The sequence below is a fragment of the Neopelma chrysocephalum genome, unplaced genomic scaffold (genome assembly GCF_003984885.1).
Source record: "Neopelma chrysocephalum unplaced genomic scaffold, ASM398488v2 Primary Assembly neopelma1_138, whole genome shotgun sequence".
Taxonomy (NCBI): Eukaryota; Metazoa; Chordata; class Aves; order Passeriformes; family Pipridae; genus Neopelma; species Neopelma chrysocephalum.
The window spans coordinates 981,212-998,706 of record NW_020897800.1 but is presented as its reverse complement, the minus strand read 5'-3'; the positions used below and the strand labels follow the sequence as shown (position 1 = coordinate 998,706).

General features: G+C 53.5%; 1 protein-coding gene across 4 annotated transcripts in view; it reads right to left on the bottom strand.

Annotated features, from left to right (window-relative positions):
* Window positions 1-17,231, bottom strand: part of CEP164 (centrosomal protein 164) — a 31,555-nt gene extending 14,324 nt beyond the window's left edge. For 2 of the 4 annotated variants that reach the window (XM_027699314.1, XM_027699315.1), the window contains exons 1-11: window positions 17,148-17,231; window positions 16,448-16,591; window positions 15,281-15,385; window positions 14,861-14,972; window positions 13,989-14,217; window positions 12,202-12,354; window positions 11,058-11,189; window positions 10,622-10,699; window positions 4,685-4,762; window positions 3,608-3,691; window positions 323-408 (exon numbers count right to left, since the gene is read on the bottom strand). In XM_027699314.1, coding sequence (XP_027555115.1) covers window positions 323-408; window positions 3,608-3,691; window positions 4,685-4,762; window positions 10,622-10,699; window positions 11,058-11,189; window positions 12,202-12,354; window positions 13,989-14,217; window positions 14,861-14,972; window positions 15,281-15,374 — 1,046 coding nt within the window. In that variant the 5' untranslated portion in view covers window positions 15,375-15,385; window positions 16,448-16,591; window positions 17,148-17,231. Of the gene's footprint in view, window positions 1-322; window positions 409-3,607; window positions 3,692-4,684; window positions 4,763-6,139; window positions 6,590-8,146; window positions 8,267-10,621; window positions 10,700-11,057; window positions 11,190-12,201; window positions 12,355-13,988; window positions 14,218-14,860; window positions 14,973-15,280; window positions 15,394-16,447; window positions 16,592-17,147 lie in introns of all 4 variants that reach the window. The other 2 variants (XM_027699313.1, XM_027699312.1) reach the window with 2 other exon arrangements.
* Between the last annotated feature and the right edge of the window lie 264 nt (window positions 17,232-17,495).

Genomic DNA, 17,495 nt, shown 5'->3' with positions numbered 1-17,495 from the left:
AGACAGAGGAGCTGTAAGGGAGACAGAGGAGCTGTAAGGGAGACAGAAGGCAGAGCCACAGCTGGAGCAGCCACCAGGAAATGATGGACAGGCAGTTTCACTGCTCACCCAGCCAGAAGTGGTGCTGAGAGAGCGCTGAGGGGGTGGCAGGAGAAGGGAGAGGTTTAGTGGGAAAGACCCTGTGAGAAGCTGCAGCATCTCAGGGTGTTCTAGAGGGGACTCCTGTCCAGGTCACAGTGAGCAGAGCAGGGAGGACAAGGCAGGAAGGGCACCAGGAGCCAGAGCTGCCCACGCCTCCTGAGTTGCTCTGTTTGTACCATACCTCTCAGGAGCTTTTGTTCTTTTGCTTTGCTCTTCCTCTATACTGGCTTTGCTTTGGTCTTTTTCCTCTTCTCCCAGCTCCTGGGCCTGCAGGTAAAAGCAAACAGGGTGGAGTTTGTGGCTCCTTCACCATTGAAGACCTTACAGGGGGTTCTGCTGAAGGTCCATGGAATCAGCACTGAGCCCAGGGACCACACAGCGTCCACAGGCTGTTCCAGAATGTGGGATGTGCCAGCCTGCTCTCCTGGGGGTAAGCAAGGGGGTCCAAACATCACAGGAATGCCTTGCAGGAATGCTTCCAGAAGCACAAGAGGCCTGGGAGCTCAGCTGTCTCAGCACAGAAGATGAACTCCCTGCCAGCACTAAGCACTGGGGACACAGGTTTGGCTTTTACCTGAAGGTCATTTCACATTCCCAAGTAACACTAAACTTCCTGAAAAATGTAGGACAAAAATCTCCTAAAAGAGAAATGGCACACACAAACTAACGTGGTGGGGCCATAAAACAAACTGATGCATTGGCTGGGACCAGAATCCCATCAGGGCTCAGTCCTGCCTCCCATCCTGGTTCTAGGGCAGCCTGTGTTGGGCAGCACACACACACACACACAGAGAGTCACCAATCCAGGGATTTCTGCCTCTAGGACACATCAGGGTGGGCACTGCCCCCTGAGCAGCACACTGAGCATTCAGTTGGCTTATTTATGACACAGGAAATACTTGAAATGTGAATAGCCAACATTTGAATGTGAAATACTATCATCTGCTCCTTTCCCCACCCGCCAGCTCCCAGATCCCTCTGTCCCCACAGCACAGGGAAGGGGAAGGACTTCCCTCCTCACCTGCCAGAGTGAGAGTTTGGTCCCCAAAAACACATCCCATTCATAAATTCTTGGTGACCACAGACCCAGCAGGTGAGCCCAGCCCCTCCTGTGCGTGGAGCAGGGCCAAAACAACACAGAATTAAAACAGCAGTAATTTATGCAAATGTTCAGTGGAGCAAACAGCAGAAGGATTCCCTGCAAGTGCTGTCACCTTCCATCACATCAGCCTGGGCAGAGCTCTCCAGCAGCCCCCCACCCCCAGCCTCCCTCCTGCCCCGCTGTAACTAATGACTCCAATTCCCGGGAACGAGGAGCTCAGCAAATGTTTCCTCGCTCAAAATGGGCTCTGTCACCACTGCCTGGGAACGGGAAGGAGCCAGACAAATGGGGAAGGATAACAGTCACAGGGCACCTCTGCTGAGCCCAGGCATGGGCCTTCTGCTGCCCCTCTACCCAACAGGGCAGTCCCTCTCCAGGAATCACGGGCTGCAGGAATCTCTGGACACATCTGGAAGATGAAGACAGCACTTGTCTGCAGGAAACAAGGGCAGATTTTAAGCCCTGTCTGTGGAATTGTCAGATCCTTGCCCCTCCTTGTTGCCCCAGGATCCCCAGCAGTGCCAGTACCTCAGTTTTCTGCCCAGCTGCATCCCCAGAGGACACCTCACACGCTCAAGACACAAAATCAGTTGTGTGAACAACAGGAATGACAGACCCTGGGCCATCTCATCCCTCTGCACGGCACAGATCCCAAGGGACTCAGCAGGAGCATCTCACATCAGCTCGGATCATGCCTGCATCCCACTCCTCACCCCATCCCCCTGGGCACAGCAAGGTGCCAGCACTGAGCACTTCAGACACACCTTTGCCTTTGTCCTGAAGTTTGGGCACTGCCCAGGCTCCCCAGGGCAGTGGGCACAGCCCCAAGGCTGCCAGAGCTCAGGGAATGTTTGGACAATGCTCTCAGGCACAGGGTGGGATTGCAGGGCTGGGTTGTCCTGTTCAAGGCCAGGGGTTGGACTTGGTGTGACCCCTGTGGGTCCCTTGTAACTCAGGATATTCTACATTCCATGATCTGCATCTTGCACTCTCAGTCTCTGGTAGGGGAAGGGTGGAAGGAGCAGCCTTCCCTCTGCCAGCAGAGCAGCCAGGTCTGGCAGGACACATCCCACAGAGCCTCTGCAGCCACCACAGCTCCTGCCAGACACACACCAACCAAACCCCTGCAATTCTGCGCTCGTGGAGCTTCCAGAGGTGTCATTTTCTAACAACAGAACATTTTGCCAGTACATTCAAAGCAAGGCAGGCTCCTTACACATGGAAGCAGGCACATTCCTACAACCAGAGTCATTCCAGCCGAGCCTCTGTGTAGAGACACAAAAGAGCAGCTGCAGTTCTGCAGGGAGCACCATTTCACACCCAGCCCTCCCCAAACAGGGCTGTAATAAACTCCAACGTGGCTGCTCCAGCAAGCATTTGCATGCACAGTGCCTGCACTGCAGGGAGGGAGAGGGGGAACACAGCAGGCATATGTTTTGTTTTCCCTTCACATCTGATTATGCTCATTATTAGGCACAAGAGGACAGGTGTATCCTCCAGACACAACCTCACAAACCGGATTGCTCCTCTCTGCTGGACAGGTGGGGAGTTTGCCACTCAGGGTCTCTCCTCCAGAGCAGCTGATCACTCACAATCAGCACAAGGCTGAGTAACCCCAGCTGGATCCTGCCCTCCACGGCGCTCCCAGCCAGCACTGCGCGCCGGGATGGGGCGGGAGAGCTCCAGAGGAACGTGGGGCTCAGGAAACAACGTGCTGGGAAGACAAGGGTAAACCCGAGATGCACAGCAACCTTCAGTCAGAACTGCCCAGCCACTGCTGCATCCCAGGCTAACAGGGCACAGGAGCACAGACATATGCTCACACAGTGCCACAGACTCACTCAAAGGAGCCCATTTTCCCTCCACATGAAAGCAGGCAAGACAAACCAAATGCTTAAAAATAAGCTTCCCTCTACCAAAATCTGCCAGAGGGAGTTAACCTCCTTTTCTTCCCATTGATTCTATCGTGTTTCTGCTACACAAATCCTTCCTATCTGCTTAAGTGAAAGAAAAGGACAAATATAGCCACAAAAGAAGAAAGTAAAATAGGCTCTACTTCCATCTTTCCCCAGGAAAGCCATTTATTGGCACTTGTATTGGGGCAGGGAAAGCACACAAGGGGAGCCTGCACGTGTGCACCCCTGAAGCCATCCCCTACTCAAGGTTCATGTTCTTTATGTAGCTCCGTGCACCTCATCTCTGCAGCAAAAACAGAGCCCTGGTAGAGCTGCTCTGATCCCTGACACCTCACTGTTCACCTCTGCAGAGCCTTCACACTGACAGCATCACACTGGTGGTGCATCTCACCCCAGCATTTCACCTACCTGTTCACAGATCCCCCCTGATCACACACACTGAGCTCACCTTGCACACGGGGCTGTCTAAGACAGGAGACAGAGCCCCTGCATCCAGTACTTCCTCAGGAAGCTGGCTCTGGAAGCCCAGCACCTAAAGAAGAAAGCAGAAAAGGATCAGTGTCTGATGAGAACACACAGGGTGAACACACCAGAGATCCGAGACCAAAATCCTGCCATGGCTTGGAATCCCCACTCCCCACCCCACTGACAGCAGCTCAGCAGCAGTTCCCTTCACTGGGTCCCTAAGGAAACCCTCCCTGGGGGGTCCAGGGACATCAGTGCCACACAGGGAGGACACTGTGGGACCCAGAGCTCTGCCACACTCCCAGTGCACCCTTCCACTTTGGCCACAGCAGGCAGGGGTGACACGTGGCACATCCAAAGGGTACACGTCTTTCCCCTGCCTCCACTGCTCCCCTTTATGACACTACTCCACATTTCCTCTCATTTTTTTCCTAAAAGTCAGCTCCCACAGGCTGTTCATCCTCCAAGACAATCCTCCCTCCTGGCAGAGTCTGTGGGGGTCCTTGCACTTGGCTGCACAGGGCAGTGTGTGCACACACGTGCCCGTGGGCAAGCACTACACAAGGCAGAGCCACTTGCCAACACAGGCTTGTACCAACCCCAATAAATAATGATATTCTCAGCCATTTGCTGGCCATGCTGCCTCTGCTCCCACTGGCAGATGGCAATGGCAGCTTCCTGTGGAGATGAAGAGATGCTGATGGGCATCTCCCCCCATCTCAGGGCTTCTCTCCTGCCTGCCCTCCCACAGGCACCCTCCAGAGCCAGGTCTCCCAGCCACACACACCCCCCTTAGCAGAAGCTGCCGAGTCCCTTAAAGCACAATTTTTACCCTGCTTATTATTTTCCTTTTTGCAATTATCTGAGCTCTACATGACCTACTTTTCCAGGGATACTGCCTCACCCACAGACCCAATCTGCGAGGTGCAGGGTGGCACTGCTGGCCCGTGCCACAGCTGTGAGGGCACTGCAAGGGGCAGGCACAGCACTCCCTGGCTGCACCATCCCAGAGGAACCTGAAGCCCCACACCCAAGGGACAAGGAGTTTTTGGTGACTCACCACAGGCTGAGCCAGTTCCCTGTTGGAGCCGTTGGAGACATGCAGGTCCTCCCCGCTGATCTCTGATTCCTTTGAATGCTGAGAGGAGAATGCACGTTACAGCCTGGACATGTCTTACCCCTGCAGCCTCACCTGGGCATTCCCAACACGACAACTGGCACTGGGAACAAAAATCTGTGCCCTCTATAACACAAGGAAACACAAGGTGACTGAACCAGACACTAAGGGTGTGACCCACAAGACAAGCACAAAACACCACAGGTAGGGGCAGGAGATGGGACTGGGGAGGGCAGAGAAGTGCTCTTCAAACACCCCTGATAAAAGGCACTTGCTTCCCTCTCCATCTGCAAGGATGTCTGCAGCTCTTAGAGCTCCCAGCCCACTACCAGAACAGTACCATGGTCTCTTAAAAGTACTTTAAAAGCCCATCTTGCTGTGCCTAAGTGCAGTGAGGGCTGCTACGTTCCCACCATCATGAAGCCACTGTTCAATGGGAACACCCCGTGGCCCTGCTGACTTCAGCAGGACAACTCAGGTGCAGAAGCACACAGGGAAGGGTTTGGAAAAGTAATGCTTTCAGCTCTGAGCTCTTCAGGACAGAGCATGTTTTCCAGGCTCAGCTTTGTGGTTTATCATTTCTTGCAGACATTACGCATCAATGAACCAGAGAAATCATCAAAATCAGCAGGAAGGCAGCCAGATTGGAAAGAGATCATTCATCAGAGCCCATACCCTAACTCAGATCCTATTCTGGAGCATGACCACGAGCAGACAGCGCCTGTCTGGCAGCCCAGCTGCGGGGCCAGGCCACAGTGACACTCCTGTCAGGCTGCAAACCCAGCCCCCCCGGCTCTGCAGTGGCTGTGGCCAGTTCTCCTCCCAGAGAGGGCAGGCTGGGAGGTTCTGTGCTCAGAGGAGAGCTCCAGAGCCAGCCCCAGGGCTCCATCCTTCCCGCTCCGACCTCGCAGCTCCCGTCGCATCTCACGGCTGGCACTCGCTTCACACCCCTGCCCCAGCTTCACACCCCTGCCCCAGCGCTGCACAAGCTGAGAGAAAACAACAGAAGGAGGGAAACAAAGCAGCACGGACAGCTGGGCCCGGCAGGAGCTCCATCCTCAAACCTGCTCGCTCAGGACAGACGGCAGCGCCGGAAGCTGAGATTGTTTCTCCTCCAAGACTCAAAACGCGCCTCGCAGTTGAGGGCTTTGCCTGTCACTGGCTTTGGGCAGCATTTGGTGCGTGCAGGAGAGAATGATTGCCTAGCTCGATCCTGAAACACCAGTCTGGAAATTCAGAGCACTTTGTGCCCCCCCAGGAACACCCTGCTGACCAGGAAAGCACTGGCACTGGCTCCACAGAAAACGAGGCAGTGCCCCAAGGGCTTTCCTGAGTCAGGGCCTGACGAGACACAGAAGAGCCAACACCAACCCCAAACCACGCAGGCAGGTCTCTTACTTCACCAGCATCCAGCCTGCTCTCTGTTTTTGGATCAGCTGCTGCTTCTTCCCTCACTTCATCCACCATGTTTTCTCCACAGGACACGGTGTCAGCAGTGGCAGCCAGGCTCCCCAGCTGATCTGCCTCGGCACCTTCCGCAGCTGCAGGAGCAGCTCCAGGCTGTCCAGGACCACTGGGCACATCCACATCCATCCCTGCTGTGCTCCTTTCCCCCACAGACTGGGGCAGCTCCTCAGCTGCAGGGACGTCACCTTCCACCTCAACATCATCTTTGTCCAGTACCTCATCCCCAGCAAGTTCCCCACCAGAGTCCTCCTTGTTCTGGCCAGACAGGCTGCTGTCAGCATCTCCAGGAAGGATTTGAACTGGAGATGGAGGGCACGCAGCATCAGAATCCAAGGAAGACTCTTGCACTTCTTCGGCATGTCTTGATTTTAAAGATTCCTTCTAGGCAGCAAGTCAAACACAATTATAGCCACAACATTCTCTCTGGGGGGACGCAGGGGTCAGGAATAGCACAGGCTCTCCTACAGCAAGCAGCAAAAAAAAAAAAAAATCACAAAGCTTTGGGTGACTTTGAGACCTGTTTGACTTCTTTTCACACAGTCCCATTCCAAAACAAGGGACTTCATTGAGATAATCTCGTTCATTTTTTGGGCTCTCACTTAGGTTTTTTTTATCTGTTGTTTTTTTATTCACAGGGTCTCAGTGGATAAGAGTGGGCAGCACCCAATGTGCTCCACAGCAGATCCATTTATGCTTCCACATCAGATCTGTTCAATAAGAGATGGGAATTTGTTAGAGACCATCACTGGTCATTCTACTTCTGTCTCATGTTTTAAGCAGAGAACAGTAGGCAGGATCATCATCCCACCTTCCAGCAGTACAGACTTGAAGGTGGGCACTGATTGAAGCTCAGAATAAGCCTGTGACTAACTGAGAGATGGCAGAACCCACCAGTCTGGGGGAAAAAGGCAACCCCAAATTAAAGCCCAGTCACCCAAAGGCTCCACTGCCTCTCCCAGCAGCGGGGACGCCACAGCTCCCACTGTGGAGAGTGGAATAGGCAGGAAGGAGCAGGAGAAGGTTCCCTCATCAGCATGCAAACAGCCCTGCTGCACGTCCCACTCTCTCACTGTTTTATTAATGCCGTGGTGTCTCGTCAAACATCCCCTCGCCCCGCGCACGGCGCGTTCCGGACACCCAGCGCATATTTTAACGGGGTATTTTTATCCCAGTGCCGCTGGAACGCTCCAGGCCTGGAGCTGGGGCACGTTCCCTGTGTCTGAGAGACCTTCTGGGGGCCGAGGGAGCCATCCATCACGGCTGGAGAGGCCAGGGAAACCCAACCACCGGGTCCTTCCCAAAAACCTGCAGTTCTGAGCCTCACCCGTAACTCCCCGTGCTGAGTGACAGCTCGTGGCCCCTGTGCAGAGCGGTGCCCGCCTGGCAGAGCTCCCCAGAGTCACCAAGCAGCCACTGCAGGCTCTGGGAAGGCCTCGGTGACACCAGAACCCAGAGGAGGAGCTCTCATTGTGCTTCCTTTTATCTGGGGATTGGGGTGGCTGGAAAGGCAGGCTCCTCTTGGACAGACTTGCTTTAGAATTCTCCTGAGGACATCCCACCAGGAGACCTGACAGCGTCCAGGATATCCCACATGAGACCAAGCTGGGTTTTGATGCTTGAGAAGTGCACAGGCACAACAGAACAGAGCAGTGCAGCAGTAACACTGTGCACACAACAGGGTTTCTCTCCAGGCAAGTTCACTTCAGTTACTAAAATATCCCAGAATAATTTCTTTAGCTGGCAGAACCCTATTTTAAGAGCAGTCATAGACAAAAACTTTTGTTAATGTTACACCTTGATGCACATAACACTTTAACCAGCAAAAGAAACAACACAAGCAGCCACCAGATGCAACCACAACACCAGAAGCTGCCTACTGCATGCAAAAAGCTCAGTGACACTGTGCAAGCAGGAGGGAGATGCCAGAGCCACCATCACCTCTCCCAGGCTGCCAGCATCCTCCACAGGACTCCCGGGGTGCTGGGGAGCAGCTCCAGGGGGATCAGCACCATCAGCCAGGGGGCTGCTGGGGTTCTCCTGCTCTGCCTCGCTGTTCTCCTGGAGGAGGGGGTGACACAGCCACTTGCAGAAGTGCCCAGGTCACCTTTCCAAGCCGGGAGAGTCACCCACTGTGACACTCTTCCCAGACTCTTCCCAGCTCCAGGCTCCCTGTGAGCTGTATCTCCACACTCCCCCAGCACAGGGGACAGCAAGGCTACACACACAGCAGCCATTCCTCCCCCACACCAGTCAGCCCTGGGCTGGTGTCCCAGGGATGTGTTTCCTGGGAAGCAGCAGCAGCACTGCATCCCTGTGGGAACACACCAGCTGTACTGCTCTGTGTTCATGTGCAGAGGCAGCTCCCTTTCACCCTCCAGCTAGCAAAGAAGTCAGGAATGGTAATTTCCCAACACAAAGGACCCCCTTGATTCCCAGCATTCACCCAGAGACTGATGCCAAGGTGCCAGCACTGCCACAGGGGATCGTTTCTGCTGCCACGGGACTCTCCCCAGGCACCCAGAGGTGCTGCCAGACCTATTTCTCCTCTTGCCCCTTCCAGCATTATCCCCAAGCCCTTTTGTATCTTAGGGAAGAGTCTCTCATGCCTGCAGGGAGGACTCAGGGTGCCAGAAGGCAGGAAAGCAGGTTCAGGTGAGAGCTGACCCCTCAGGGAGCCGAGCACACCAAGCTCTGGGAGAGAACCTCTTTCCAAGGGTACATTCAAAACTACTGCACACACCCCAAGTTCTCCAGCATCTGACCTGGGTTTCATTCTAAGTCTCTTTGCCCCAGTTAACCCACTCCTTGCTCCAGAAATCCCACTGAGGGGGGAGCATTTCTTCCCACCTCTCCTCCCTCTCTTCCCAGACACTCTGATGCTGCCTCCACTCACCCAGCATCCTGTCTCTGCAAGTCACTAAAACCACATATTTCCTTTGAATACAGACACTCAACCCTGACAACAGGCTACACCAAGTCAGTTTTTTCATTAATTCACCCATTGCTGCTTAGACTTCCCCCTGTAGGACTTGCTACACAAACCCTTTGCTGTGTTTTGCAAGGAAGCTGGAGAACAGCTCGGGAACAGTCTGAGCCTCGCTCCCAGGAATGTTTTTCTACTGCCATCTCATGGAACTCCAAAAGAATTCTGTTTTCCAGTGGGGCACTGCTATCTCATCAGGGCTAGGATATCACCCATCTGGGTTAACAGCCTGGCTGTTGGGCAGCAGTTGCCATTCCATAATAGATTCCTGAAGCCCCATCCCCAGGGCACTGACATGCCAAGACAGCTCTTTGTTCCTGCACACATTAACATTTCAGTGAGGAATTGGGCCCCCACAGGCTGCTTGTTGTCTGGAGATGAGAGAGTCAGGGCTCTCTTTGTCACATCCACTTTAGCATAAGCCTTCACAGATCCTGCCCAGCACCTTGAATGGGTTCTCCAGCAAAGTACTTTACAGCTTAATTTTTGTGTGCTGTGAAAAGGATAAGGCAAATACTCTAAAACACTTTAAAAGAAATTAATTTGCCTTTCAGATACTGCAACAGGATTTTCAAAGCGGTGAGAAAGGATTAATGTCAGCACAAACAGTCGGGCCAAATCACCAGAGCTGCTTACAACGCACTTCCCATTGTGCCCTTGTCATCTTAAGCCTGATCCCGGCTGAGGCAGAGCACAGGGAAAGCACAGTGTCTGCACAAGGCCTTGGGTGCACTGAATGCTCAGTGTCTCAGCCACGGGATTTATCCACAGTGCAAGAAGAAAACAGGTTTTGTGTTGCCACAGAAAAGTGGCCACGTGCAGCCCACATTAAGGTCCTTGTGGGACCCAGGGACAGTGCAAGAGCATTCCCAGAGGACATTCCCTTCTCCTTTCCCCAATGCCACCACTGCAAATTCAGCTGAAAATGAGCCTTCTCCCTACACTCGCTGCCAAAAAACACGTGGAAGCAAAGTGTGCCTCCTCCTCATGGAGCCTTCCTCCCACAGCAAGTGCAGTGGCACCTCTGACCCCAGACCCTCTTCCTGCTGTTCCCTGGAAGAGCAGGTTTCCACCTTGCCTGGTTCACCTGCATGGCTTTAGTTTTCTCTCCTTTGGAGTGAAACAAAGTGCAAAGATGTCTCCTCAACTCCCAGCTACCAAACCACAACCATCCTCCTCTGAACACAAAACCTGCCTTCAGCACCCACCCCACTGCCCCCTGTGGGCCACGTCTGGCTTCTCACACCCCCTTCAGCCCTGAGGCTGAGCCTTCCTGTCCCTCAGCCTGCCCCAGGTTGTTCCTAAGTGACACAAGACTCTTGTCCCTCTGGCACCATTCCTGCACCCTCACTCCCTGGGTGCTGGCAGTGCCTCAGCTCCTCTCCCAGCAGGGCAGTTTCACCTGCCCATCCCATCACCCCTGGTCTTACCTCAAAGTCAAAGCTGCCTCCCAGGGCGTCGACATCCAAGTACAGGTTTTTTAACAGTCCTGATGTCCCACGGAAACTCTAAAAGCATTAAAAGAAGGAGATGGCCAAAACTGAGTCCTGCCCTCTGCGATCCCAGGGGAAGAACTGAGGCTTCCCTCAGCAGTGAAATAAGGCAGCAGAGCCATGGCAATACACCTACAGCCAGCTCATTCTGGAATTGCACCTCGGCAGGTGTTGATTTGGGGGGACTACAATGTGAAAACAGGGTTTAGATGCTTTTTGGCCACCAAACAGCACAGGGAAAATGCAGCACAAATTAAAGCCGAGAGGCAAATGGAACAGCCACAGTCAAGCAGTAATTACCAGGGGAGCATCATGAGACTTCATGCACTCTGGTTACTGACACACACACTGAGAGCCAAGGCACACAAACTACCTCATTTTCACTGTCGTCCTCCTCATTTCTCCATTTCTCCAGAGCCGTCGTGTCCAAGGAGATCTTCTCGTCGTCGCAGAGCAAGCCCAGCAGGTTCCTGGTGTGCCTGGTGGGCTTACAGATCCCTGCAAGCTGTGCAGGCCAAGAGAAAGGGAAGTGAGGGGACAGACGACAGGAAAGGGAAGATGGAAACCCACTGAGACCCTGGGCAGCTGCTGGATTCTGGGAAGGAGCTCAGGACTTCACTGCCACCCTTGTGCTGCCAGAGCCACGTCCAGCGGGGAGAGATGTTCTTAATGAGGCCAAAGAGGCTCCTGTCCTAGAGGGGCACATCTGAAACCCGCCTGTGCCTCCAAACACTGACTCAGGCAAGACCATAATAAAATATTTGATATCACCACAGTGACAAGACTTAACTCGGCGAGAGAACCTTCAGTGAAGGTGTTGATTTGTATGTTTTGCACATATATTGCTTCACTCACCATTAAAAGATCAATTTCCCACCACTTAACAGGTTTGTTTATTTGTGAAGGTGATTATTCATGTGTTTCCCACATACTTTACTTTGCTTTCCTTTAAAAGATCAATTTTTTACCATTTAACAGGTTTGTTTATTTGTAAAGGTGGTTATTTGTGTTTTGCACATATTTTGCTTTGCTTTCCTTTAAAAGATCGATTCTTTACCACTTAACAGGTTTGTTTTATTGACCCAAAGGTCATTTTCTATAAATAATAATTCGACATGATTGTAAGTCTTACATTTATCAGGAAAACTGTTCTTTTAAATTTTTTATTCTCACATAGATGAGTGAAAGTATTGTTTATTAGACTGTATTATCTGTATTGTTCGTCATGCTTCACTTGCCCACCAAAGTTCTGCTAAAACAAACTGAATAGATTTTGTTTCCCCCACAGTAACTGAAACAATTCCTTCTTTAAATCTGCTAAACATAGCAGAAGAAAGCTCAGCACTAATTTAGCACTGGGCTCCCTAGAAATAGAAGAAGAAAAGAAATACCATTGTCTGCTAAAAAGCTGCCTTTCAAAGCCCACAGAAGATCACAAATACTGTCATTTAAGCTTCTAAGTGTCCCCATGGCTGTGAGCCTTTGCAGTGTGCCTTGCAGGGAAGAGGGAGCCTCACCTGTGTGCCTTCCTTGGTGGTCAGGTCGGAGTCCCCCACGCTGCCCACGCTCGGTGACCCACGGAGGACAACGGGCTGAGACGGAGCGAGGCCACGGAGAGGAGAGAGGGTCCCCAGGGGCAGCTGGATGGGGGCCAGGTGGGGGCCCACGGGCTGGAATACGGAGAGGGGACTCGCTGACAGGGCAGCAAAGGTGTGCAGCTCCCTTTGGAAAGGGAGGAGCTGTTCCCCTGTGCAAACACGGGCTGCTGAACCAAGCCCAGCTGAAAACCTGCTTGGGGCCCCCACGGCCACCAGCACACGGGACAGGTAAGGAAACACACTTTGATTTACTCGTATATTTTGCCTTCCAAAGACCCATCTGAATGGGACCAGAATGCTCCTTTCTTTCAGAGGGCAGCAGGAGCCCTGGGAGCCATCCCACATCCTCACCTCTGAGCAATGCCTGCTCACACCCCAAGTTATCATCACCCAGAAATGTGACCATCCTGTTGGACAGCACGGAATTCCCCATCCCAGGAGTCTCACCCAGCACAGGTTAAACCAGAAGCACATGGATGCCAGGGTTTTACTTGTGGCAGTCCAGGGTTTTCCCTGTGGCACAGGACTACAACCAAGGGCTGGTGCTTCAGCAGAGCACGTGTGTTCTCAGAAACCACAGTCCCTGTGCCTACACAAGATTCCAGACTGAAATCAGAGTTAATTCACTGATGGATGGGGACAGGGGGATGTCATCACCAAGTCATCACCACAGCAATGGTAACAGAATAAATCACATTCTGGGCTTAAACTAATTATTTTCTACAGATGGCCGTTAACCACACGCACAGAACAGAGAATGTTCACTGTCCTTCAGCAGAGACAAATGTGCTTCCATCAGGCTAATTAAAACTTTTGGGGTAATCTACAGTTTATCTGTTATTTCTAGTTCTTATCAGCTACCTGAGAACTACCACACTGGTAATGAGAAACCTGAACTGGCAACTCAGTGGAGCCACAGCTGGGCACCAGCAGAGCACAGCAATCCATTCTTGTTACACACAGTGACCTTTCAGTTCACTTTTGTCTTCAGAACAAGGGATTCGGTAAGTTCTTATTAAATTGAGGCCATTACTTATGGACAAAGACAAAACAACCTGGAATGTCCTCCCCAGGTAAAGGCAGGATCTGTGATAGGCAACGGAGGGAAAAGTTTGGGCAAAACTGAGCAAAATGGTTCAGCTATTCCCAGAGGAAGGAGAAAGTTACAATTATGGATGGGTTCCATCACACCCGTAAGTCACTTCAGTGTCCTAAGACACAGGTGCAGCCACCCAACTGTGCTCAGACCTGCAAAGCCATGGGCCAGTAATCACTGGGAAAGCTCCTCCTCCCCTGTGGAAAAGGCAGTTCAAACTTTCTCCCATTTTTCTTCCATTTAAGAGGGAATAGACTCCATTTCTCAAGGTGCTGGCCACGGATGAAGGAGAGCTGACTGCAACCTGTGGTTTCTTATATCACCTTAAGCAACTCACCCTGGGACTCGAGATTCAGCAATCAAAACCAAGCTGCAAATAGCTGAATAAGCCACTTCCCCTCAATTTAGGCTGCGGGACCTCCAGGGAAAAGACCAACTTCACAGTGTGCTTACTACAAAGAGCCTTACAGCCCAAATTAAAGGTGATTTTGTATTCAGTGCTGCCAACTCACTTGATTTACTGCCCATCACCTGGGTTTGAGTTCAGAAAGCCCCTTGTGTCCCCTCTGCCCAGCCCTCCCCAGAAGCACCACAAGCAGAGTCTACTCACAGGGGATTGCTTCAGCGACTGCTTCTCCTTCTTGTCCTTCTTCTCCTTCTTCTCTTTCTTTTCTTTCTTCTGCTTCTTCTCTTTCTTCTCCTTCCTCAGGCCGCCCTGTGCCAGCAGCTTGTCCCGCTCCCGGATCACCAGCTGCCTGTACTGCTCGTCACAGGGGTGCTCCCACATGGACTGGCCCGTTGCAAAGTTGAAGTAATACACATCACCAGTGGTGTCTTGGCTGAGCGGCAAAAACCAGCGTGAAAAGATGGAAGAGCACATAAAAACACAGCTGCACAGGCCAGAACATCCTTGCTGGGTGGCCCGACCACCTGGAGCTCAGGGAAGAGGAGCACGAAGCCTCCAAGAGGCCAAAAATACATCAGTGTGGGGAAGCAGCCCCTCCTGGGATGCTCGTGACCTTATCAAGCTTCCCCAACAGTTTTTCCCCCCCTTCTTCTGCCACCCAAAAAAGCCCTGAGCTCCCTCATCCACAGGAAGTAAAATGCTGTGGTAAAATATCCCTCCTCCTCACCACCAGAATGCCAGGGCAGCACACAGAGTGGGGAAGGACAGGAAGGACCAGGAATCATAGACTGGTTTGGGTTGGAAAGGACCTTAAACATCCTTCCTCCTGCCATGGGCAGGGACACCTTCCACTACACCAGGTTGCTCAGAACTCCATCAAACCTGGCCTTGGACACTTCCAGGGATGGGTGTCAGCCATCAGCTTCTCTGGGCAACCTGTGCCAGGGCCTCCCCACCCTCACAGGGAAGGATTTTTCCCTGATATCCAACCTAAAGCTCCTCTCTGTCAGTTTGAAGCCATTCCCCCTTGTCCTGTGACTGGGAACCAGCCAGGACAGCTGCAGCCAGAGTCTCACCAGGGCTTCCAGTCAGGGGGTAACGGGGCCACCAGGCACTCCCTGGCCAGCCACAGCAGCTCTGACTCCTTCTCAGGGTCAATCCCGATTATTGGTGCAAAGTTCCGGATTTCTAGGAAAACACGAGAGGAATCTGTGAAGACAGTCTACACCAGCCACTACACAGCAGAGCCACCCTCCCAGCTATAGCAGGGAGCACACTGGGAAATCCAAACCAAAGCTGCTCAAAGCCACCAGCACGGTCCTGTGTGTCCACAGCAAACAAAGAGCTCATTTTTCAGCCCCGTCTTCTGCGAAATTCCACGTATTTTACCCTCTCCACCCACACTCTCCCCAGTTCCCGCTTTCTGAATACACCTAGAAGTGACCTGCGTGCCTGAATCCCTTCTCCCAGCTCCCAGGAGGACAGGCAGCACTCACCTTGCTCATCAGGAACGTAGGAATCATTGTAATCTTCCTCCAGAATGAGCTGGTTCCCGATGCGCACAGCCCCTGCCATGAGTCCCCTCTCCATGGCTCCCACACCTGGGGGCGGGAAGGAAGCAACACCAAGTCACAACTGCCCTCAGAAATGAAGGTTCCCTGTCCCCCAGCACATGGCAGAGCCCTTCCACCTGCAGCACACGCAGCAAAACCAAATCAAAGAGCTTCCACACACACTTCCAGGGGCTGCGGAAACAAGGAGCAGAGATGAAGCAGCACAAAGTTATAATCAGATCCCCCAGGCCTCCAAGTTTCTACAGAGGAGATGAACATTTGCTTCAGGCACTTTTTAACCAGGCAAAAAAAAAAAAAAGCTGAAAGGAGAAAGGGAAGGAAGAGAAAGCAAGCAGCTTTCCCAGAGCTCAGCTTTGAGAGAAGTCCCAGGGCTGGATCAGCACTGCCCAGGGACAAGGCAGCTTCTGCCTACTTACCTTCGCCTCTCCCACCTTCTCAGAGGACACTTCAGAAGCTGTAAAAGGGTTCTAATTTAACATGTCCCACCTGTAGCCCATTGTTTCGTTATTTCACTCTCAGACCACAGCTGGGCCCTTGCAACCCATCCAGCACAGGTTTAGGCAGTTGGAATTAAATTGCCTCACCCCAAACATCCCCAGCTGTGGCTCTGCATGGCCCCCCTTGGCCAGCACAAGCCTCCCACCACTGTGTGTGGGGCCAGGTGCCAGTCCCAGCACAAGCACAGAGGGGACTGACCTGCTGCTCAAACACATGGTCAAACCTTTCAGCCTAAAAACCCCCAAATTCTCAATGCACTAATCATTCCTCTGCTGTACCCATGAGACCCAGGGGGTTGCAGTACCTGCCAGGGGTCTGGGCAGCATTAACACCCCAGTGATGACTGCCCACAGCAGCATCACCACCCACTGCCTGTAACCAGCCGGCGCTGCCCTCTTCACCTCCCTCTGTCCTCAGCCCACTCCGTATTTATAACTCTTATGTAAAACAAGTCTCAGAAGCAGCAACTAATCCTGGCAGTTTCCAGGCAAAGATACCCTCGGGACACGCCAAAGCAAAACAGCATCACAGGGCTCACACCACCACCCCCCAAACGTCCCCAGTCAGAGCGTTTGGATGTGAGCAACTCACTCAGGGCCTTCTGTTCGCGTTTCCCTGTCCCAGCTCTAACTCAGCCCCATTTTCCATCCCTGGAATTAGCGCTGGATGGCTCACTCTTCTCTTGGAGCGCTGCCTCGGTGCACCCGGGGAGAACTTTCAATGCTTGAGGGGCACCTATAATAGATGGGGACAAGGGGGAACGGTTTTAAACCAAAAGAGGGGGGATTTAAATGAGATATTAGGAGGAATTCTCCCCTGTGAGACTAGTGAAGCCCTGGCACAGGTTGCCCAGAGAAGCTGTGGCTGCCCCATCCCTGGAAGTGTACAAGGCCAGGTTGGACGGGGCTTGGAGTAACCTGGAATAGCGGAAAGTGCCCGTAACCACGGCAAGGGGGTGAAACTGGATGAGCTGATCCCTTCCAAGCCACAAAACCGTTCCCTGGTTCTATGCAAAGCGAAATTCAAAGTTAGTGCAGCCCGCGCAGCCTGGAGCCACGGGAGACGCGCGGCTGGCGAAGAGGAGAAACAGCTTTGACTAATAAAGCATAAAACAAAAGCAAAGAGAAAGCCCTTTTCGCCCAAGCCACGACAGCGCACACGCGACAGCCGGGAGCCGGCAGACCCCACGTGCGGCGGGAGGCTCGGAGCGCTCCCCGCAGCCTCCCTTCCCCGAGGGGAGCCTCCCCTGGGGCCGGGACCCCCCGGGCCCGGTCCCCCCGTCCCCGCTCACCGTGGCCCCGGCCCCGGACCCGCTCCGGGGCTGCCGCCGTTGCCGGGAGCGCGGGAGCAGCCGCGGCCGCTACATCGGACCCCGCCCCCCACGCGCGATTGGCCGGCGGGGAGATGCTCGGCACCGGATTGGCCGGCGGGGAGGCGGGACGCATGACGTCACCCAGGCTGGGCCGCCGGAGGGGAGCCGCGGTTGCCATGGCGACGCGTGGGTACCGCCCGCGGAGCATCCCGGCGGGACCGGGACCGGGACCGGGACAGGGGAGCGGGACGGGCACGGGGAGAGGGGCCGGGAGAGGCACGGCGGCAGCGGGGAGGGCCGGGGCGGGTCTCCCCGGCAGCGCTTCCG